Source organism: Coregonus lavaretus (assembly GCF_964263955.1).
Source record: "Coregonus lavaretus genome assembly, contig: HAP1_SCAFFOLD_4532, whole genome shotgun sequence".
Classification (NCBI taxonomy): domain Eukaryota; kingdom Metazoa; phylum Chordata; class Actinopteri; order Salmoniformes; family Salmonidae; genus Coregonus; species Coregonus lavaretus.
The window spans coordinates 3,760-23,000 of record NW_028158554.1 but is presented as its reverse complement, the minus strand read 5'-3'; the positions used below and the strand labels follow the sequence as shown (position 1 = coordinate 23,000).

At 45.0% G+C, this 19,241-nt stretch overlaps 1 protein-coding gene across 1 annotated transcript; it reads left to right on the top strand.

Annotated features, from left to right (window-relative positions):
- Positions 1–1,505: 1,505 nt before the first annotated feature.
- LOC311123847 (centlein-like) lies at positions 1,506–18,856 on the top strand (the record flags this gene model as incomplete). The annotated part of the gene is made up of 9 exons (XM_084198069.1): positions 1,506–1,559; positions 2,114–2,201; positions 4,843–4,931; positions 7,930–8,014; positions 11,146–11,280; positions 12,191–12,349; positions 15,899–16,032; positions 16,840–17,002; positions 18,617–18,856. Coding segments are annotated over exons 2-9 (1,086 nt in total), but the record flags the coding sequence as incomplete, so codon positions are not given.
- Between the last annotated feature and the right edge of the window lie 385 nt (positions 18,857–19,241).

The window sequence follows — 19,241 nt, the reverse complement described above, 5'->3', positions numbered from 1 at the left end:
TTTGTTGTTTAATCATATTTACTTTGGGTATTCGTGGATGATATAGGCTGCGTTTAGACAGGCAGCCCAATTCTGATATTTTTGTCACTAATTGGTCTATTGACCAATCAGATCAGCTCTGAAATATAGCTGATGTGAAAAGATCTGATGTGATTGGTCAAAAGACCAATTAGTGGAAAAAAAGATCAGACTTGGGCTGCCTGTGTGAACGCAGCCATAGAGGGGCAATTTACTTCTAACCATGCACCTGATATCTGGACTTAATGGGCCTGAATTAGTCATAAATCCAATCACTGACCGGGACCCCATAGAAAGTCACTGGTGATATTTTGTCTTCCTCTGTAATGATATGAAGTGGAGAACAAACCCCTTTTCCAGTGATGCAGATACAGAATCAGGCTCCTAAATGGATGATTGGTCACCGTCTCCATTAAACAAGGAGCTTTGTTGGGAAGCAGGCAGGCAGAGGAGAAGAGAAAAGCTGATTCATACAGTATAAATGCCATGTGTCTGTCATGTGTCTAACAGGACAGATGTTGCGCAGTACGCGCCAGTCTACTGCCTCTGAAATCGCTCCACAAATGAGGATCCTAATGAGAGGCACTGCTTGTGGGTCAAGGAACAGCCTAATCGCGCTAAGTCAATTTACTTATTTTTTCTTTCTCTGTCTTTTCTTTTTCTCAGCGGGCAGGCAGGAGGACCAGACAGAGAGAGCAGATGAACCAACATTTGTGTGATGGACAACAGAGTTGCCAGTCCTCATATTTCTTCATTGTAATCTCTCTCATCCTTTTTTCATGCCTGGCCACTCATTACAGTGTATGCATGCACGCATGAGTCCATCCATAGGCTACAATCTGGAGGTTGCTGCATCTCCAGCAAAACAGCACATTTTCCCATACCAAGAATGTTAAACATTCGTACTAACTGCAAATGATAGACCATTATCAAACTAAAAAGTAGGGCAAGTGGTAAGTAATTAACTGTAAGAGGAAGACCAAGAGTAGGCTACATTGATAGTGGGGTCTGTGGCTGTATGCATGTATTTCCCCTTAACACACCAATTACAGTATGAATACAGTATGATTTATTAAAGTACATCTTAATCAAACAAATCTGGTATTTTACAAGATGTTTTTCCATTTCAAACAATTGGTGCGCTGCTTTCAGTTAATTCCCCACACGTCTGCGTGTCGTAAAAACTGACGTATAGGGAAGTACGCTGACGTATGGGGAAGTAAAAAACAGGAAACAGCGCGCTTGTTTGAAATGGAAAAGCGTCTCGGTAGCTATTGACAACAGTGTGATTCACTCAAAGTTTGCATTTCGTCTTGCTATACTTTAGACAGCAATACATACCTTATATGCACGGATAAATAAACAGTTGTCCTTTAGGATACGTTTGTTGACCGACCTCGATGATGCTGTTCAATCGCATGGACTTTTGACATGTAACGTTATCGTTCAATTTATCCAGCTAGCTAGCTATCTTAGCTGTTCCGGATTTGCTTTGTAACGTTAGCTACTCTCTCCGACCGAGAAAGTTGTCAACACCCAAGGTAATGTTTGCAATTTGTTTGTTTACTTGCCGCTGACTGGCTAACTAAACAGAGTAGAACACCTGTTGCAGTGCACGATCGTGTTTCACTGCTTGAGTTCACATTCAGTTCTAGCTAGCTAGCTAACGGGAAAACCAGCTAGTCTCTATGGTCTCTCCAAAGTTACTTCTCCCTTTTGTCCTTTGTTGAAGTGAAGCTAGGCTACATACGAAAATGTCGTCCTGGTACAGGACCATATGAATATGTAGCTAGTTAGCTTTGCTTGCTAGGTAATGTGATATGACACGACCACCTACCTGAACATCATTACAGGCACTAGTCTCGAGGACAATTAGTAACACCTGTCACTAGAGCTCTAACGTTATTTCCAAATCAATATTGCAGCAAGAGCATTGATAACTACGGCCTCTATATTACTATACAGTCTAATCTAATGTATATCTATATAGTGTTGTCTATGTAGCTAGCTGTCTACTGTAACGCTGAAGCTTACTGTATATTGATGAGAAAATGTATACTGCCTCCATCATTTTCTTTCTTTGTCTCTTTTCCAGCTCCATAATGGCTACTAGAGACAGCAGTCGCATCATGCTACTGGAGGAAGAAGTGAGGAGTTTAACTGAGGAGTTAGTGCAATGCCAGGTGACTGTGCTGGATGGTATTGTTTATTTAGTCAACAGTTGAATCTAGCTATGTTGTTGCCAACATTTTCTGTGTTGTTTAACAGAAATCAGTTTATCTTAACTTGCATTAGAAACGGTTCACTTGTGAAGCAAGTAGTTAAGTGCTGACAAATACACACTGCAAGGCACTAATAAACATAGGAAAATATTGATAGACACAACTATATTTGTATTTATTATGGATCCCCATTATCTGCTGCCAAGGCAGCAGCTACTCTTCCTGGGGTCCAGCAAAATTAAGGCAGTTCATACAATTTTAAAAACATTACAATACATTCACAGATTTCATATGACATTTAGCAGATGCTTTTATCCAAAGCGATTTACAGTCATGTGTGCATACATTATTTTTACGTATGGGTGGGCCAGGGAATCGAACCCACAACTCTGGTGGTGCAACTGCCATGCTCTACCAACTGAGCCATACAGGAACCAGAGAGAGATGATTTAACAGATGATTTACTACCCTTTTCCTGGCTACTGCACATTCCCTGCAACATAGGCTATGACTATTTAATATTTGGGTCATAGGCTAATCTGTGAGTTTCAGCATTTAGAACGTTGCAGATAGAAACTGATTTATAGAACTGAACTCCCAGTTAATCACAAACACATTTAGCTCTACACGTTATATTTCTATCTAGAACATACTGTAACGTTGCATCCTCCTGAACAAGCCACAGTCTCTCTCTGATGCTGTGATGGAGAGATGCTGTCATGTCCTTACAGGCTCGCCACCAGGTGGTGCCTAAAAACATAAATGGTGGACTTACCTGGAATCAGCATCTCACTTTGCATATTCACACTCACACATAATGGGAAGCTCACCTCTGTGAGTGTGTATATGGGCGAATATATTGACAAATATTTCAGTCTACAGTATACAAGGCTCTGTCTTTTGAGTCCAGCATAGATCATTGCCTGTTTACAGTAGTTTTATTTATTTTTATATTTGAGACTATTTGTGTCCTGATAATCCCAAAATGTATTGAAGGGAGTATCACTCAGTTCAAGGTTCAGTATAAAGCACTGAGCAGCATATGTATGGCCTGTCTGTCAGACATGATCCAGACCGAAGTCACTCACAGCCTCCTTTACATCAACCAGTTACTGTATGTATTGAACTGACATGAATCAGTTCTCCTCGGTGGTCTGGTCTGGGGAGAGAGAGAGCATCAATGATTCTGTCTGTCTCTTAGTGACTGTTAGAAAGTGTTAGTTGTACCGTGTACCATTCAAATCGTGGCATTTGAAATGCCATTCATGTCTAAAGTCTCTAGCACAGCGTTCTCAGGACCGCCATTAACTACAAAGTGGCCCGTCTTGTCGGACAGAAAATGTTCCTACTTGACCATGCTAATTGTATTAATATGTGGCTGCATTCCAGGCCCACTTAGTATGTTTAGCCCATGGTCTTTCAAGGTCTGCAATTACAATGAATAATTCAGTGATCATCAAAAACATATTCGATACATCTTTAATACTGTGGAGAAGCCCTTGATATGGGTGGTGAGGGTCCTGGCGAGGAGTCTGAGTGTCAGCATGTAAGGGCTAATGGCAGCCATAGGCCAGGAGAAGAGAGACCACCTATTGGATGTGAAGCCCCGTTTCTTAATTCGTCATTAACGGCAGTGCTGGACCAGGATTGGTGAGATCTCTATTCATCCAATAAGGATCTACTCTGCTCTCTCCACTTTGTATGTTCAGCCCATGGTCTACCAAGGTTTGCCTCTGCCATTTAGTAAATAATTGATTAGACACTTTTGAATGGGGTTTAAAATTCATGGACTAATTGGAGACCAGTAGATTCCAGTGGGAGTGATGACTTTTCATCTTATGATGATGTGAACATAATTTAACAGATGATTTTATATTAAGTCGATTTGGCATAATTCTGTCTTTTAGTGTGCCGAAAATGTCGTTTTTAGATTTTTAGAAAGAAAAAAAACATTGAACGCTATTTTTTTGGCCGGTGAGTCAATTTGAATTGGAAATGTGTCAGGGGCTGAGGATCTCAACTCTCTGCGCCTTAGAGGACTCTCTCTGTCATCAGTTTAGAGTTTCTCCTCCACAAGTTACTTTAAAGATGCAGAGAAAAACATCCAGAATCAGATGCACTTTATTAATAAGGGATATGCTGCTTTAACGGCTGTTTTGATTTGATCTCCAACTCCCCAGTCATGAATTGTGCATTATGACAAGTGTCAATGTAGCCTCCCCTTGAGCCGAAGGTCACACTCCAGTAATGATTAGAGAAGGCACACCACATCTAAAGTATTATTTTGTACAAGCCATTTAAATTATTGATTGGGTTGGTCCCACCCCCATATATGCTAATGTCATCGAGCATCTCATTGAATTATTTGTATTTCATTTAGAATTGCTATAACATCGCCTCCCACTAATTGCGTTTTAAGATGTGAGAAATTGTGTTATTATTTCGGGTAAGGATGTGGAACAATAGGAAAGGAAATGCAATATTTCTGTGTTGTTGTGTGTCTATGTGGTTCATTAAGACTACCACATGCCACATTTTTTGCATAATAATAAGATATGAGTATAATCATTCATAACCATGAAATTGTTTGTTCTTTTCACAGGCCGACAAGGAGTTTGTGTGGTCCCTATGGAAACGCCTCCAAGTGGCCAATCCGGACCTGACCCAGGCCGTCAGTCTAGTGGTGGAACGGTGAGTTAGTAATTGAAACTGCTCAGAAATGTCACGGCTCCCTCTCACCCATACTTTATATCTCTCAAAGCATGGCCTGTAACTAATCTCCATACCACTACCTGTGAAGAAATGTTCAGTGGGCGTAAGATCTCCCAGAAATCCCATCTCCAAAGTGAAACAGAAGGAGGTAGGGAAGTACGTCTGCTGAAAGTTATCCAAGGTTGTGTGTGTGTGAGGCACCTTGGCCATTCTGGTGGGGTTACCGCTGAATAGTGCAGATGCTGCTTTAAGCCTTCTTATCCCCAGTCTAGCTGCTCAGCAATGGAAACCACCCGCTTTAATGAAAACAGTCTCGCTCGGCTCCCATTCTAAAACTGTGAAAACGTTCACTGCCAAGTGCTTCGTTTTTTACGGGATAAAACGTTAGATTGAAGATGACCTTTTGCGAGGGGCAACTAAGCCGCACAGAATACATCAGCATGGGAACTGGTTGAAAAGAACAGGGCTTCAGGTATTTGAACTACTGCAGTGATACATGGTAATAGTGTGAGTTCAGGCATGTGTGTTCTTTTCAAAACTTCTGTTGGGAAGTTGTTTGATTTAAAATGCTATGTCAAAAGGTTGTTTTCATAAAGCCATACCAAGCGGATCGTAAACAGAATGAGGATTCTAAAGAATTGTTGTGCATTATTTCATTTCTAAACAAAGACTACTGTAATTTCTGTTAATAACAGCATTTAAATGTACTGTAGTAGGTCTAGGCCTAGATGTTTAGTCCTTTCCATGCTAAATGCAGTAAAAAATGCAATTATACCAAGATTTTGGCTACTTTTCATGTATCAGATCTAGCAGGCCTATATTCTACCTTCTCCTGCCTTTTGGAACATCAGACGCACAAAATAAACTGTGTCAGTTGGCAGGAGCCTCAGACGTTTGGTTTCAGGGGGGAAAAACATGTACGCCAGGTTAGGATCCTCTCTCTATCTGTGTCTCAGGCAGTTTCCCCATCCCTCCCATCCCCCCACAGCCCCCCATAGGAAAACCCAACAAAGCATGTTGGTCCACAGGGGCCTGGGTAACATGCACCCAGAGAGTGTGTGTGTGTGTGTGTGTGTGTGTGTGTGTGTGTGTGTGTGTGTGTGTGTGTGTGTGTGTGTAGTCTATCAGCACACTGGCACCGCGCTGCACACGGCGGGTATATTGACATGATAATTGCGCTGACTCCAGTCAAGCGCCGGGCCTATTGGGGATTCCAGCTGGTCTTGTAGCGATTGGATGGTTGCTCAGGACACGGTTAACACGGCAAAGGATACAAGGTAACGCTTGACTCCGAGGAGACCAGGCATTCGTTTCAATGTCCCTCCGGGGGGAGGGTGGGGGGGGGGGAGCCAGACAAGGCAAAGGGAGGAGAGGGGCCTGGATTGGGGTGGCAGAACGGGGAGAGGTGGGGGGTTGGTTGGAGGGGGTTCCCTGGTGATCTCAAGAAGCTGTTGAAACAAACTGGCCCCGATCGGTATTGTTTTGTCTCCTCTCCCCAAACAGTGAGCAGGAGAAAAGAGGTTTGAGCCAGAATGAAAGATATGCTGCTGGAACAGGCTGCTGCTGCATGGCCCAATGGGGCAGAGAGAAAGAGAGAGAGAGGGAGAGGGAGGGAGAGGGAGGGAGAGGGAGGGAGGGAGGGAGAAAAAGTTTGCGTAGTGTGTGTGTGCTGAATAGGAGTCCAGGTTTGATGTCGTCCTGGTAATTACCTTATCTGGAGAGCAGTGAAATGACACTGGGGTGCTGATTGACATACTTCTGGTGCCTGCCTGCCTGCCTGCCTGCCTGCCAGCGCCCGGGGAGCCCGCTGAGTGTTTGAACACACAACTTTGGGTTATCTTCTCTTCCTGTGACCTCCTTTTCTTTAAGGCACTCTTTGTTTTCATTTGGTTGCCTGATTTCAACTAAATGAGTTTTATGCCTATTGCACAGATATTTGCTTGATATTGAGTGTTTCTGTGTTTAGTTTTCAAACTGCCATTTAATGTATTTGTCCTTTACCCCATGACGACAGCAGCATCAGACAGGACGGGACATTATGAGCCTAAAATAATGTGCTATCATGGGGGTCACAGACTACATTCATTTGGCATAGCATATTCAGTTCTCTGATAACATTCAATACTCTGTAAACCTTTGCACTGAATGGATTTTCCCGTTTATTATACGAATAAAGTTATAATTTCCCCTCAGATGAGCTTGTTTGCTGTCGTTTGCCATATGCTAGATCCTCTCAGTGGTGGATCTGTCACCGCCACATCACCCTAATGCCTCCAAATGACACCCATCATCATTACCAGGACCAGAGAGTCGTTGGAGACGAGCTGCTAACGATGCTTCAGCTCTGGGCCTCGCAGTCACTTCACCGCGCCGCCACTCTCTCTCCATAGAAATAGAATGACACAGATGATGTGTTTTATGTCTCTCTCTTCATTTCTATTTGTATGGTCTCTTCATAGAAATAGAATGACAGATTAACATTGTCTCTTCATTTCTATTTGTATGGTCTCTTCATAGAAATAGAATGACATAGATTAACATTATGTCTCTTCATTTCTATTTGTATGGTCTCTTCATAGAAATAGAATGACATAGATTAACATTATGTCTCTTCATTTCTATTTGTATGGTCTCTTCATAGAAATAGAATGAAATAGATTAACATTGTCTCTTCATTTCTATTTGTATGGTCTCTTCATAGAAATAGAATGACAGATTAACATTGTCTCTTCATTTCTATTTGTATGGTCTCTTCATAGAAATAGAATGACATAGATTAACATTATGTCTCTTCATTTCTATTTGTATGGTCTCTTCATAGAAATAGAATGACATAGATTAACATTATGTCTCTTCATTTCTATTTCTATGGCTCTCTTCATAGAAAAACAATGACATATAGATTATATTTATATGGCTCTCTCCATAGAAATAGAATGACATAGATTAACATGATGTTTCTCTGTGTCCCCAACAGAGAGAAGTGGAAAGCTGAAGCCAAGGACCGCAAAGTGCTGGAGATCCTGCAGGCCAAAGACTACAAGATCCAGGAGCTGGACCAGGTATTGTTGTTATGATATGTGGAATGCATAGTTCGTGAACCATGTCTGTGTCGTATCCTGGTATTTATAGAGATATCTTCCATAGGATTTTCTCTGTCGTATCCTGGTGTCTTTATAGAGATATCTCCCATAGGAATTTATCTTCCATTTGATATGAAGGGATGCATTTAAATTGAAGTCTGTCTGAGTGAGAGTGCACGTCCAGTCTAACCTACATTCAGTCAGTCCTGTTATAGAAAAGACCCCTAGGTCTAGGGTTTGTCTGAGGCAAGCCCTATCACTAGCGCAAGTGCTAACTCTATACCCACCTATACCAGTGGCTCAGTAAGTGTGTTCTATGTGCTGCTAGGACAGTTAATGATAACGGCGACGCACTGTAATTTACCCTTAATCATCATCCCTTAACGGCAGCATCTGTCAGTTTCTGTCATTACATTAGCAACCTTCTCTGTCAGTCTGGCTAATGCTACGCTACGCTACGCTAACATCATCCCATCAGAGACAGGCGCTAATGCTATCATCAGCAGCTCTTTAACAGTGTGTCTATCCTGCCCTCCTCACTCATCTTAACACTGATGTAGCTATGTACAATTAGCCAGAGCTGTGGAGCGCAATAGAGGTTACAAATGATTTTCTTATCACTGCTCTGTTTGTTCTGAGAAAAAGAGTGCTGGCAGAGATTTCAAAATTGTATCTAATTCAAATAACTTTATCGGTCAAACACTGTCACTGTGAGGGTGAATGAAGGAAAGGATGCAGGCAGGTTCATTCATCTGCTTCGTCATGTACATTTGTAAAAAAAAAAAAAAAATTGGGGGGGTCATTTAGCAGATGCTCTTATCCAGAGCGACTTACAGGAGTATTTCGGGTTAAGTGCCTTCCTCAAGGGCGTATCGACATATTTTTTACCTAGTCGGCACGAGGATTTGAGCCAGCGACCTTTTGGTTACTGGCCCAAATCTTAACCGCTAGGCTACCTTTGATGACCACCAGACACCGCTCAAGTCTTAATAGACCTGACAGTATGTTCCTACTCACTGCATAATATTCCTCAACATGATCTTGATCTAAAGTTCTTTATAAGAGCAGTAGAAATTCTGGTTGGTAAAGTTCCGGCCGATTTGCAAAGCTCATTAATAGTCAGGATTGTGTGCAGTGTCATACAGACCACTGACATTCATCATCTCGTCCAGATTTGGGCCAAAGGAACCCAAATGGTGATTAATTGGTTTCCCCCCCTTTACTGTTCTCTAAATGTGATGGTCTGCTGAGTCCACACAGGACCTCACGCTAGTCCTCTTAACGTCTCCACTCCAACTTTGACAATCTTTTTTCCTCTTCTTTATTTTTTCCTCTCTCGCTTTACCTCTCCTCTCTACCTCTCTTCTCTCTTGCTACTTCTCTCCTCTCTCTACTCTCCTCTCTACCTCTCTTCTCCTCTCTCTCTCCTCTCTTTGTCTCTCTCTTCTCTCCTCTCTTTGTCTCTCTCTTCTCTCCTCTCTTTGTCTCTCTCTTCTCTCCTCTCTTTGTCTCTCTCCTCTCTCTCTCTCTCTCTCTCTCTCTCTCTACCTCTCTCTCTCTCTCTCTCTCTCTCTCTCTCTCTCTCTCTCTCTCTCTCTCTCTCTACCTCTCTCTACCTCTCTACCTCTCTCTCTCTCTCTCTCTCTCTCTCTCTCTACTTCTCTACCTCTCTCTCTCTACCTCTCTCTCTCTACCTCTCTCTCTCTACCTCTCTCTACCTCTATCTCTACTTCTCTCTTTCTCCTCCGCTGTCTTTCGTCTCCACTCCCTTCCATTTTTGTAACATAATTAGCTTTCATTTTTGAACTGCACTGGGAATTTTGAATGCTAATCTCTCTGTCCTAGACCTCTTAATTTCCCCTAAACCTATTTCTTACCAATCGAACACTACTGGAGTTGAAATTGTTCTCGCCCACCTCATTATCAACGTTTGAATGTATTTCCACTTCGCCCGTATAAATCTCTATTAAAGCCTGTTTTTGCATGGCCAACGAGGACAGGAAGGCGTTGAGTAAATCCACGATCTTGGAAAAGATTTGAGTGATTCCCCCAACATGGCAATTAATTGCATCCCAGAGCACAGTGTTATTTTAGAGCTACCCGCAGCCTGCAGTGGATTACTGCCATGCCAGAGCCCAGCTGATGCAGTGTTTAAAAGGGCAGCGTCCTCCCTCCTCCTACAATCGCCCAGCTATAGGCCTGCCAGAAGACTAGCCGGCAGGAAGAGAAAAAAAAAAGATGGATCATTAAAATTATGGAACCATTTTTCATCGTTTGATTCCTTTGTTCTAGTTTGTTAGTAAAGATGAGAAGCATCGTTTTGATTAGGCTATCATGGTAACTGTATTGTAAATGTACAGAGCAGTAGTTCATTATTCTATACAGGCCTAGACCTATTAGACAGTATTACAGTGCTCTTATTCTATGTAATTGGCTCGTTGTGTAATATTGTAAGTGGTGAGGTTAGCACATACAGGGGTGTGCGACCTACAGTACATGAGTTGGCTCATGTGTACGGAGGTGTACTGAGGCCAGTATTATGAAAGTGAGGGCTTGTACAGGGTGAAGGGTCTCCTTCAGCACCTGTTCTGAGATCAGGGGTTAGAAGGAAGGTGCTGGCCCGGTCACAGGCCTTGTCAATATCTGCCAGATCTGAACCGAACTGACACAGAAGGTGAGTTGGACAGAGTGGTTAGATGTGGAGTAGATTAGACCTCACATGAGATCAAACTGTGTCCTCCTCACCAGTGGCCATTTTATTACAGCGGCTGATACTGAATGTCCCCCTCTCTGTCAACTGGAGCCTCTGATTAATCCAAAATGGGACCCCTGTAGTTACTGTAATGTTTACTTCCTTCCACAATCCATAAACAGTTTATTCCCTCCCGTTGCCCAAGATTCCTGTTGATGACTAACGTCTTGTCTCTCTTTCCATCTCTCTCTCTTTCCATCTATCTCTCTCTCTCTCTCTCTCTCTCTCTCTCTTTCCATCTATCTCTCTCTTTCCATCTATCTCTCTCTCTCTCTCTCCCCCATCTCTGTCTCTCTCTTTCCATCTCTCTCTCAATCTCTCTCTCGCTCTCCCCCACTCCCTCCGTTGGCTGAAACAGAGAGTGACAGGGCAGCAGCAGGAGATCACCAACCTGGTCCAGAGGAAGATGGCTGTGGACGAGGACAGAGGCCTAATGAAGAAGGAGCTGGCAGCTCTGCGCCACAAGCTGGGGAATAAGAGTCAAGAACTTAAGGTTTGGAACAAATTTCCAGTGGCACCCGCCTGCCTGCCGCCGCTTTGAAGCCTCTGCTCTCTGGCTGCTTGTAGGCAGCTACTAGTCTTTTCACTGTGACACCAAACAGGACGTGTCCCCCAGGGCTATACTGTAGCCTGAGGCCTCAAAATCACTTAGAGAGGCAGGGGGAGGAAAAGAAACAAACTATGTGATTTTTTTTGTTCTCGAGCAGGCCAGATCTCTCTCTCTCTCTCTCTCTCTCTCATGCCTCCAAACTGAGGGGTTTGAGCAGACGGAGAATGCTGAAAAGCCAGAGATAGCGAGGGAGAGAGAAGCCGATAACTTGCCTATAGATAAATACTTAATGACGGACCATGGAGGGGAGTGAAAGTAACGCGTTCATGTGATTATGTGGCGTCTCCCTAATTATGGCCCTGATGGGACCCTGGCTATGATTAATTGATAAAGGAGCGATCTCGAGGTCCACGGATGCGTCTTTGCATTGCGGGGTCTCGCCGATGAAATAAAAAATAAGCGGGGGAAGCATCAAAGGAGGCTGGGATCAGATGTAATGGATGTTGTAGCAAAGTGTGTTCTCATTAGGAGGCCTGTCATTAAAGGGAGAAGCTGCGTGGCCCCTGATACCTGCCACACAGTTAGCCCCGGCCCTCACAGCCTCACAGCACAGGTGACCTTGCCAATCAGACATGCATGGGGGGCCACAGTGGAGCTGAGAAGCGGAGGCCCCAACCAACACAGAACAGTACTGACTTTACATTCTACATATTCATCCCATCTCATCCTCCTCAAAACCACATGCTACTTTTTTTCCTCCTCTCTCTTTCCCTTTCTTTCTTTTCTCTCCCTCTCTCCATCCGTCGGTGTTGTTTATCTGGCCCTGTGACTCTTGCCCCCCTCCCTGGTTCAGGATGTGAAGGAGGAGAGGAGGAGGAGAGAAGAGGGCCTTGAGGAGGAGAAGGAGGGATTAGAGTCCTGCTGCTCTGCCCTGCGCGGCGACCTGGAGGAGGCACAGAGGCAGGAGAGGAGACACAGAGAGGAGAGGGCCGCCGCGGACGCCAAAGTCAAGGTAACACACAGAGAGATGCCATGTGGAGAGGGGAAAACACACACACACACACACACACACAGGAAGGGTTCCCTTTCTTCTGCACACCTTGAACATCCCCTCCTTCTTTTCCCTCCTCAATATATGAATGTCAAATAATTCCTCTTGCAAAGCACACATTTTAAATATTGATGGCCCTGTTCAGAGGGTGGGAGAAATAATTACGTTTTTTAACATTTTGGACCCAAGTCTCGTCTGGTGAGAAAAAGAAGAAGCCGAGCCCCGACCAAGTCCCCCGATGTGATCACTGGACGACTGTAGTGTGTTTTCTCCCTCACCTTATTCATGTAGCTAATTAGCAGAATCAGTGATATGCATCTCTCCCCCTCCTCATTATTATGGATCAACTTTACTCTCACACTCTAATCAGCCTCGCAACAAAATAATCACCACAGCAGCACGTTGGACACATGTTGTTCAAACAGTCAGTCAACCAATCAGTGACAACTCACAGGAGACCACTACCGCCACTACCACCACCAATACCACCACCACTACCGCCACCACCACTACCACTACCACCACTACTACCGCCAATACCACCGCCAATACCGCCACCACCACCGCCACCACCACCGCCACTACTACCGCCACTACTACCGCCACTACCACCACCACTACCACTACCACTACCACAGCCACTACCACTACTACTACCACCACCACCGCCGCCACTACCACCACCACTACTACCACCACTACCACTACTACCACTACCACTACTACTAACGCCAGTACCACCACCACCACTATCACCACCACTACTACTACCGCTACTACTACCGCCACTACCACCACCACCGCCGCCACCACTACCACCACCACTACCACCACTACTACCACCACTACCACCACTACCACCACCACTACCACTACTACCACTACCGCCACTACTAACGCCAGTACCACCACCACCACTATCACCACCACTACTACCACCGCTACTACCACCACTACTACCACTACCGCCACTACTACCACTACCACCACCACCAATACCACCACTACCAACCCCCTTCCCACTACCCTCTTGGAACATAACACAACTGCCCATCAATAGTAGAGTTTGGTGGGGCTCCGTGGACACACAGAGGCTCGAACACGCACAGACAAACAGACAGACACACTCCGCTGACGCACAGTGCACAACTCTCCTCAGTAGGAGCCAACAGTCATTTTTCATCAGCGCCCCTCCAGTCAAGTGTCTGAGCTAGACACAGGCAGAGAGACAGACAGGCAGACGGAGAGACAGGCAGACGGAGAGACAGGCAGACGGAGAGACAGGCAGACGGAGAGACAGGCAGACGGAGAGACAGGGAGACATACAGACAGACAGAGAGAGAGAGAGAGCGAGAGACAGCCAGACAGAGAGACAGGCAGACAGACAGGAGGGAGGGAGGAGAGAGGAAGAGAGGGCTTTGAATAAGTCAGGGCCAGGGTGTAATTATGACAGGGCCCTAGTAACAACTCCACTATGCACATCAATCACATCACCAGACACAGACAAACAGACAGACAGACACTCACCTGGCTCTGCTCCTAGTCAGGGTTTAATACCATGGTGTGATGTGGAACTCTGAGATCTGGATGGAACACATGGAATGCACAAGAATTCCACACCAATTTATAACAATATGTCTGTTCAAGAATGAAACATTAAAAAGTTACAAGAAGTCACAACTATGCACAGATTTTGTTGATGTACTAGTAGTGTTATCTCTCCGTCCATAGCACCAACTTTACTTTACAAAATGGCCGCCGGTGGCTAATTTGCTGCCATTAATTTGTGGCCATTAATTTCACCAGCGTCGGTGATTGAAGCTGTTTTTAATTACAGTCAGACTTGTCCCGATGCCCCCTGTGTGTTTGATGCCAGGCGGCCGGGTCTGCCCCGTTGTAATTGTAGCCTCTCGTTAAAAGGAGAGAGTCTCTTGTGATGTTTTAAGATGACCCTCAGTGCTCAGACACTTTCAGACCTCTTATCTCTCTGGCTCTTAATGTTAAGAGTTGTTTGGCCATTAGTGGAGTCCAGCAACACAACATCAACATGTAACGTCATCGAGGACTCAGTCAGGGCAGAGACCAGTCATACACTGTGTCCTGGCCTCTGGCCGTTGTTTTGGCTTTGTATTAGTGCGTCTACTTTGTTTGTGTACGCCATTCTGAAACTCAGTTGGGAACAGGAACGCCAAGCCTGTACCAAATTCACTGAGGAATACAAAGTTCATAGTCATTTGTACAACAAACACAAGCACGGTTACTCTAGACCAGGGGTGTCAAACTCATTCCATGGAGGGCCTAGTGTCTGCTGGTTTTAGTTTTTTCCTTTCAATTAAGACCTAGACAACCAGGTGAGGGGAGCTTCTTACTAATCAGTGTCCTTAATTCATCAATCAATGACAAGGGTGGAGCGAAACCCCCAGACACTCGGCCCTCCGTGGAATGAGTTGGACAACTGTGCTCTAGACTCTAAAGCTGGGCTGTCCAACCCTCTTCCTGGAGATCTACTGTCCTGTGGGTTTTCAGTCCAACCCTCTTCCTGGAGATCTACTGTCCTGTAGGTTTTCAGACCAACACTCTTCCTGGAGATCTACTGTCCTGTAGGTTTTCAGTCCAACCCTCTTCCTGGAGATCTACTGTCCTGTAGGTTTTCAGTCCAACCCTCTTCCTGGAGATCTACTGTCCTGTAGGTTTTCAGTCCAACCCTCTTCCTGGAGATCTACTGTCCTGTAGGTTTTCAGTCCAACACTCTTCCTGGAGATCTACTGTCCTGTAGGTTTTCAGTCCAACCCTCTTCCTGGAGATCTACCGTCCTGTAGGTTTTCAGTCCAACCCTCTTCCTGGAGATCTACCATCCTGTAGGTTTTCAGTCCAACCCTCTTCCTGGAGATCTACTGTCCTGTAGGTTTTCAGTCCAACCCTCTTCCTGGAGATCTACTGTCCTGTAGGTTTTCAGTCCAACCCTCTTCCTGGAGATCTACTGTCCTGTAGGTTTTCAGTCCAACCCTCTTCCTGGAGATCTACTGTCCTGTAGGTTTTCAGTCCAACCCTCTTCCTGGAGATCTACTGTCCTGTAGGTTTTCAGTCCAACCCTCTTCCTGGAGATCTACTGTCCTGTAGGTTTTCAGACCAACCCTCTTCCTGGAGATCTACTGTCCTGTAGGTTTTCAGTCCAACCCTAATTGAGCGAATCTGATTCAGCTAGTTAAGGTCTTGTTGAGCGGCTAATAAGCAGAATCAGGTGTGTTAAATGAGGGTTGGACTGAAAACCCACAGGACGGTAGATCTCCAGGAAAAGGGTTGGACTGAAAACCCACAGGACGGTAGATCTCCAGGAAGAGGGTTGGTCTGAAAACCCACAGGACGGTAGATCTCCAGGAAGAGGGTTGGACAGCCCTGTTCTACAGCATGTTTTTGTGACAACTGTTGATATAAAAAGACATAAGTACATTTGATTGATTGATTGATTGATTGATTGACTGATATTCCTCTTCTTGCCCACCATGGCAGGAGATGGAGGGTGATCTGAGCGATGCCCAGCGGCAGGTGGCAGACCTTCAGGGCCAGTGCAGCAGCCTGGCAGACCTCCTCTCCTCCAGGCAGAAGGAGGTGGCACAGAGGGACCAACACGTCACCCAACTCAGGTCATAATAAAACATAATACAAATAAATGTTATTTGACAGACGCCTTTCAGGACACTCTCGGACACCTTGCATTAAAAGTAATTGTAACTGCTGTGAGATGTGCCATGACATCTGTGCTTTGGCATCGTCATGGATACAATGAAGTAAATGTCACAGGCAGTATTTCCCATGCATTCAATTTGGTCTGTCAAGTTGATGTCGTTTTTGTATACCTTTTTAAGTATAAAGTGTACTGTGAAATGACCCTCAATTAAAATATGTCCCGTATCAATTTATAATCTTGCTAAATTAGATTTACTTTTAGGTGGCTTTCATTATCCACTACAGTCTCAGTTAAACCAGTTTAGAGTAGGGTGTGTGTGTGTGTGTGTGTGAGAGGCTCTAGCCGTCTCTCCACGCTGAGCCTCTGAGGCGACACACACATCCTCATCTAGAACCACTTGATAAGCTCTGCATACCAGATGTGCTTTGGAGAGGTAGAGTCACGGAGGGGAAATGGTGCTGGCTTTGGCTAAGCTTTAGTCAATATGATAAAAACTGTGAGAACCCAGGAGCCTTAGTGGGTAATCTCACCTTTTTTTAACTACTCTGTGTCTTGGCGTCGTGCCACTGAGAGATGTCAGCCAGTCACATCCGGCTCAGGGAACGCTCTGTGTGTTATAAGTGATTGAAGATGTCATTGTACTTTAGTAAGATTGGTATCATTATGCCACAGATTGGTCAAGAATTATTAATATTTTGAATATGTTTGTATAGTAGGTATTTGATGTTGCTGTGTGTGTGTGTGTGTGTGTGTGTGTGTACAGGCGTGAGCTGCAGGAGTTGCAGGCCCTGTACAGACAGAGTAGTGAGCATGCAGCAGAGCAGGCCCAGCTCATCCAGCAACTGGAGGGGCTCAACCTAGACACACAGAGAGTCTTACGCAACCAGGAAGAGGCTCACACTGCAGACACCACCTCTTATCAGAAGGTAACTAACTATACTACATACTACCACTCTTTTCATTTACACTACAATACCCAGAGTCCTCTGTAACCAGGAAGAGGCTCACACTGCAGACACCACCTCTTATCAGAAGGTAACTAACTATACTACATACTACCACTCTTTTCATTTACACTACAATACCCAGAGTCCTCTGTAACCAGGAAGAGGCTCACACTGCAGACACCACCTCTTATCAGAAAGTAACTAACTATACTACATACTACCACTCTTTTCATTTACACTACAATACCCAGAGTCCTCTGTAACCAGGAAGAGGTTCACACTGCAGACACCACCTAACACACTCTACCCATAGCACACACTACTAACACTCTACCCATAGCACACACTACTAACACACTCTACCCATAAAACACACTACTAACACACTCTACCCATAGCACACACTACTAACACACTCTACCCATAGCACACACTACTAACACACTCTACCCATAGCACACACTACTAACACACTTTACCATAACACACACTACTAACACACTCTACCCATAACACACACTACTAACACACTCTACCCATAACACACACTACTAACACACTACCCATAACACACACTACTAACACACTCCACCCATAGCACACACTACTAACACACTCCACCCATAGCACACACTACTAACACACTCCACCCATAGCACACACTACTAACACACTCTACCCATAGCACACACTACTAACACACTCTACCCATAGCACACACTACTAACACACTCTACCCATAGCAAACATTACAATGAGGAGGCCCACAGCGCCAATACCACCTCTTAAAATACGGTTACTTTACCATTAGTTCACCACACGACATCACACTGAACCATACACTACCACACGACATCACACTCAACCAGTCCCCATAACACTCTAACATACATGACCACAACCGACACCAGCTCCTATCAGTAAAACCACCATGAAATCACTAAAAACCACATCACTACCCGCCAAAACCACATCACCACCCGCCAAAACCCCACACCACCCGCCAAAACCACATCACCACCCCCAAAAGCACATCACCACCCCCCAAAAATCACCCACCCACCCCCCAAAAAAAAAAAATCACATTAACCCACCCCCCACAAGGCAAGCTGACAATGTGTTGTCTTTACAGCGTCATTACAGTGAGGCAGTAAACTTATTCTCTCTTCAGATGTTCAGTGTTGTTCCGATCTCATGGCTGCCAAGCCACCCATTGTAAGCCCTGTCTGTAACAGGAGTGTCTGTGTGGGACAAAGACGACGAAAATAATCTGGCCAGTCAGGGGTTTTACACTTTCCACTACTCTCCCACTTTCTCCTTCACCCCCTTTTTCTCTCTCTCTCTCTCTCTCTCTCTCTCTCTCTCTCTCTCTCTCTCTCTCTCTCTCTCTCTCTCTCTCTCTCTCTCTCTCTCTCTCTCTCTCTCTCTCTCTCTCTCTCTCTCTCTCTCTCTCTCCAGATGATCTTAGCATCTGTCCTCTCATCTTCTCCATGGAAATAGGAGAACAATCCTTGTCACGACTCTGTCCCGCCAGCACCCGATGTGATGAGTGTTTCTTTTTAACTTTCCCCTCTCCTCCACTTGTGGCCACAGCTCTACAACGAGCTGAGCATATGTTACCAGGCGCTCAAGTCCAACGAGGGCCGGCTCTGCCAGAGTCACGTCGCCCTGACAACCCAGCTGGGCCAGAAGGAACAGCAGATTGTGCAGCTCCAAGGTCGGCTGCAGCAACAACAACAACAACAACAACAGACACACAATCAGCAGCAGCCTCCACAGACCATGGCCCCAGCCGGTCCCCTAGCCAGGCAGACCAACTCGAAACACTTTGAGGTGAGCTGTTTGAGCTAGAGGCAAGTTGAAGACATTTTGCGTCACACTCCAGTTTTTTCCCTATCTCAGGGATTATATTGAGAGTGCTGTACAGCCAGAGGCAGTGAACTGAGTGGCCATATTGTCTACTGCAGAAGTTTTTAATTGCAGACAGATCTGTGTGTGTGTGTGTGTTTATGCGCGCCACTGCATGCACTTTCACACTTTAAGTACTGTCTGATGAAATAATGAATGTTTATTATGCCCGATGTCACGCCTAAGCTGTTTATAAAGGTCCAGGACTTACACCACCCTTGATATAGACATACATCTAACCTCCGACCCCGACATTCAACCAGTGTCTAAATATTGTCCGGCCTGGCAGGGAGAGAGGAGGGTGTGGGTG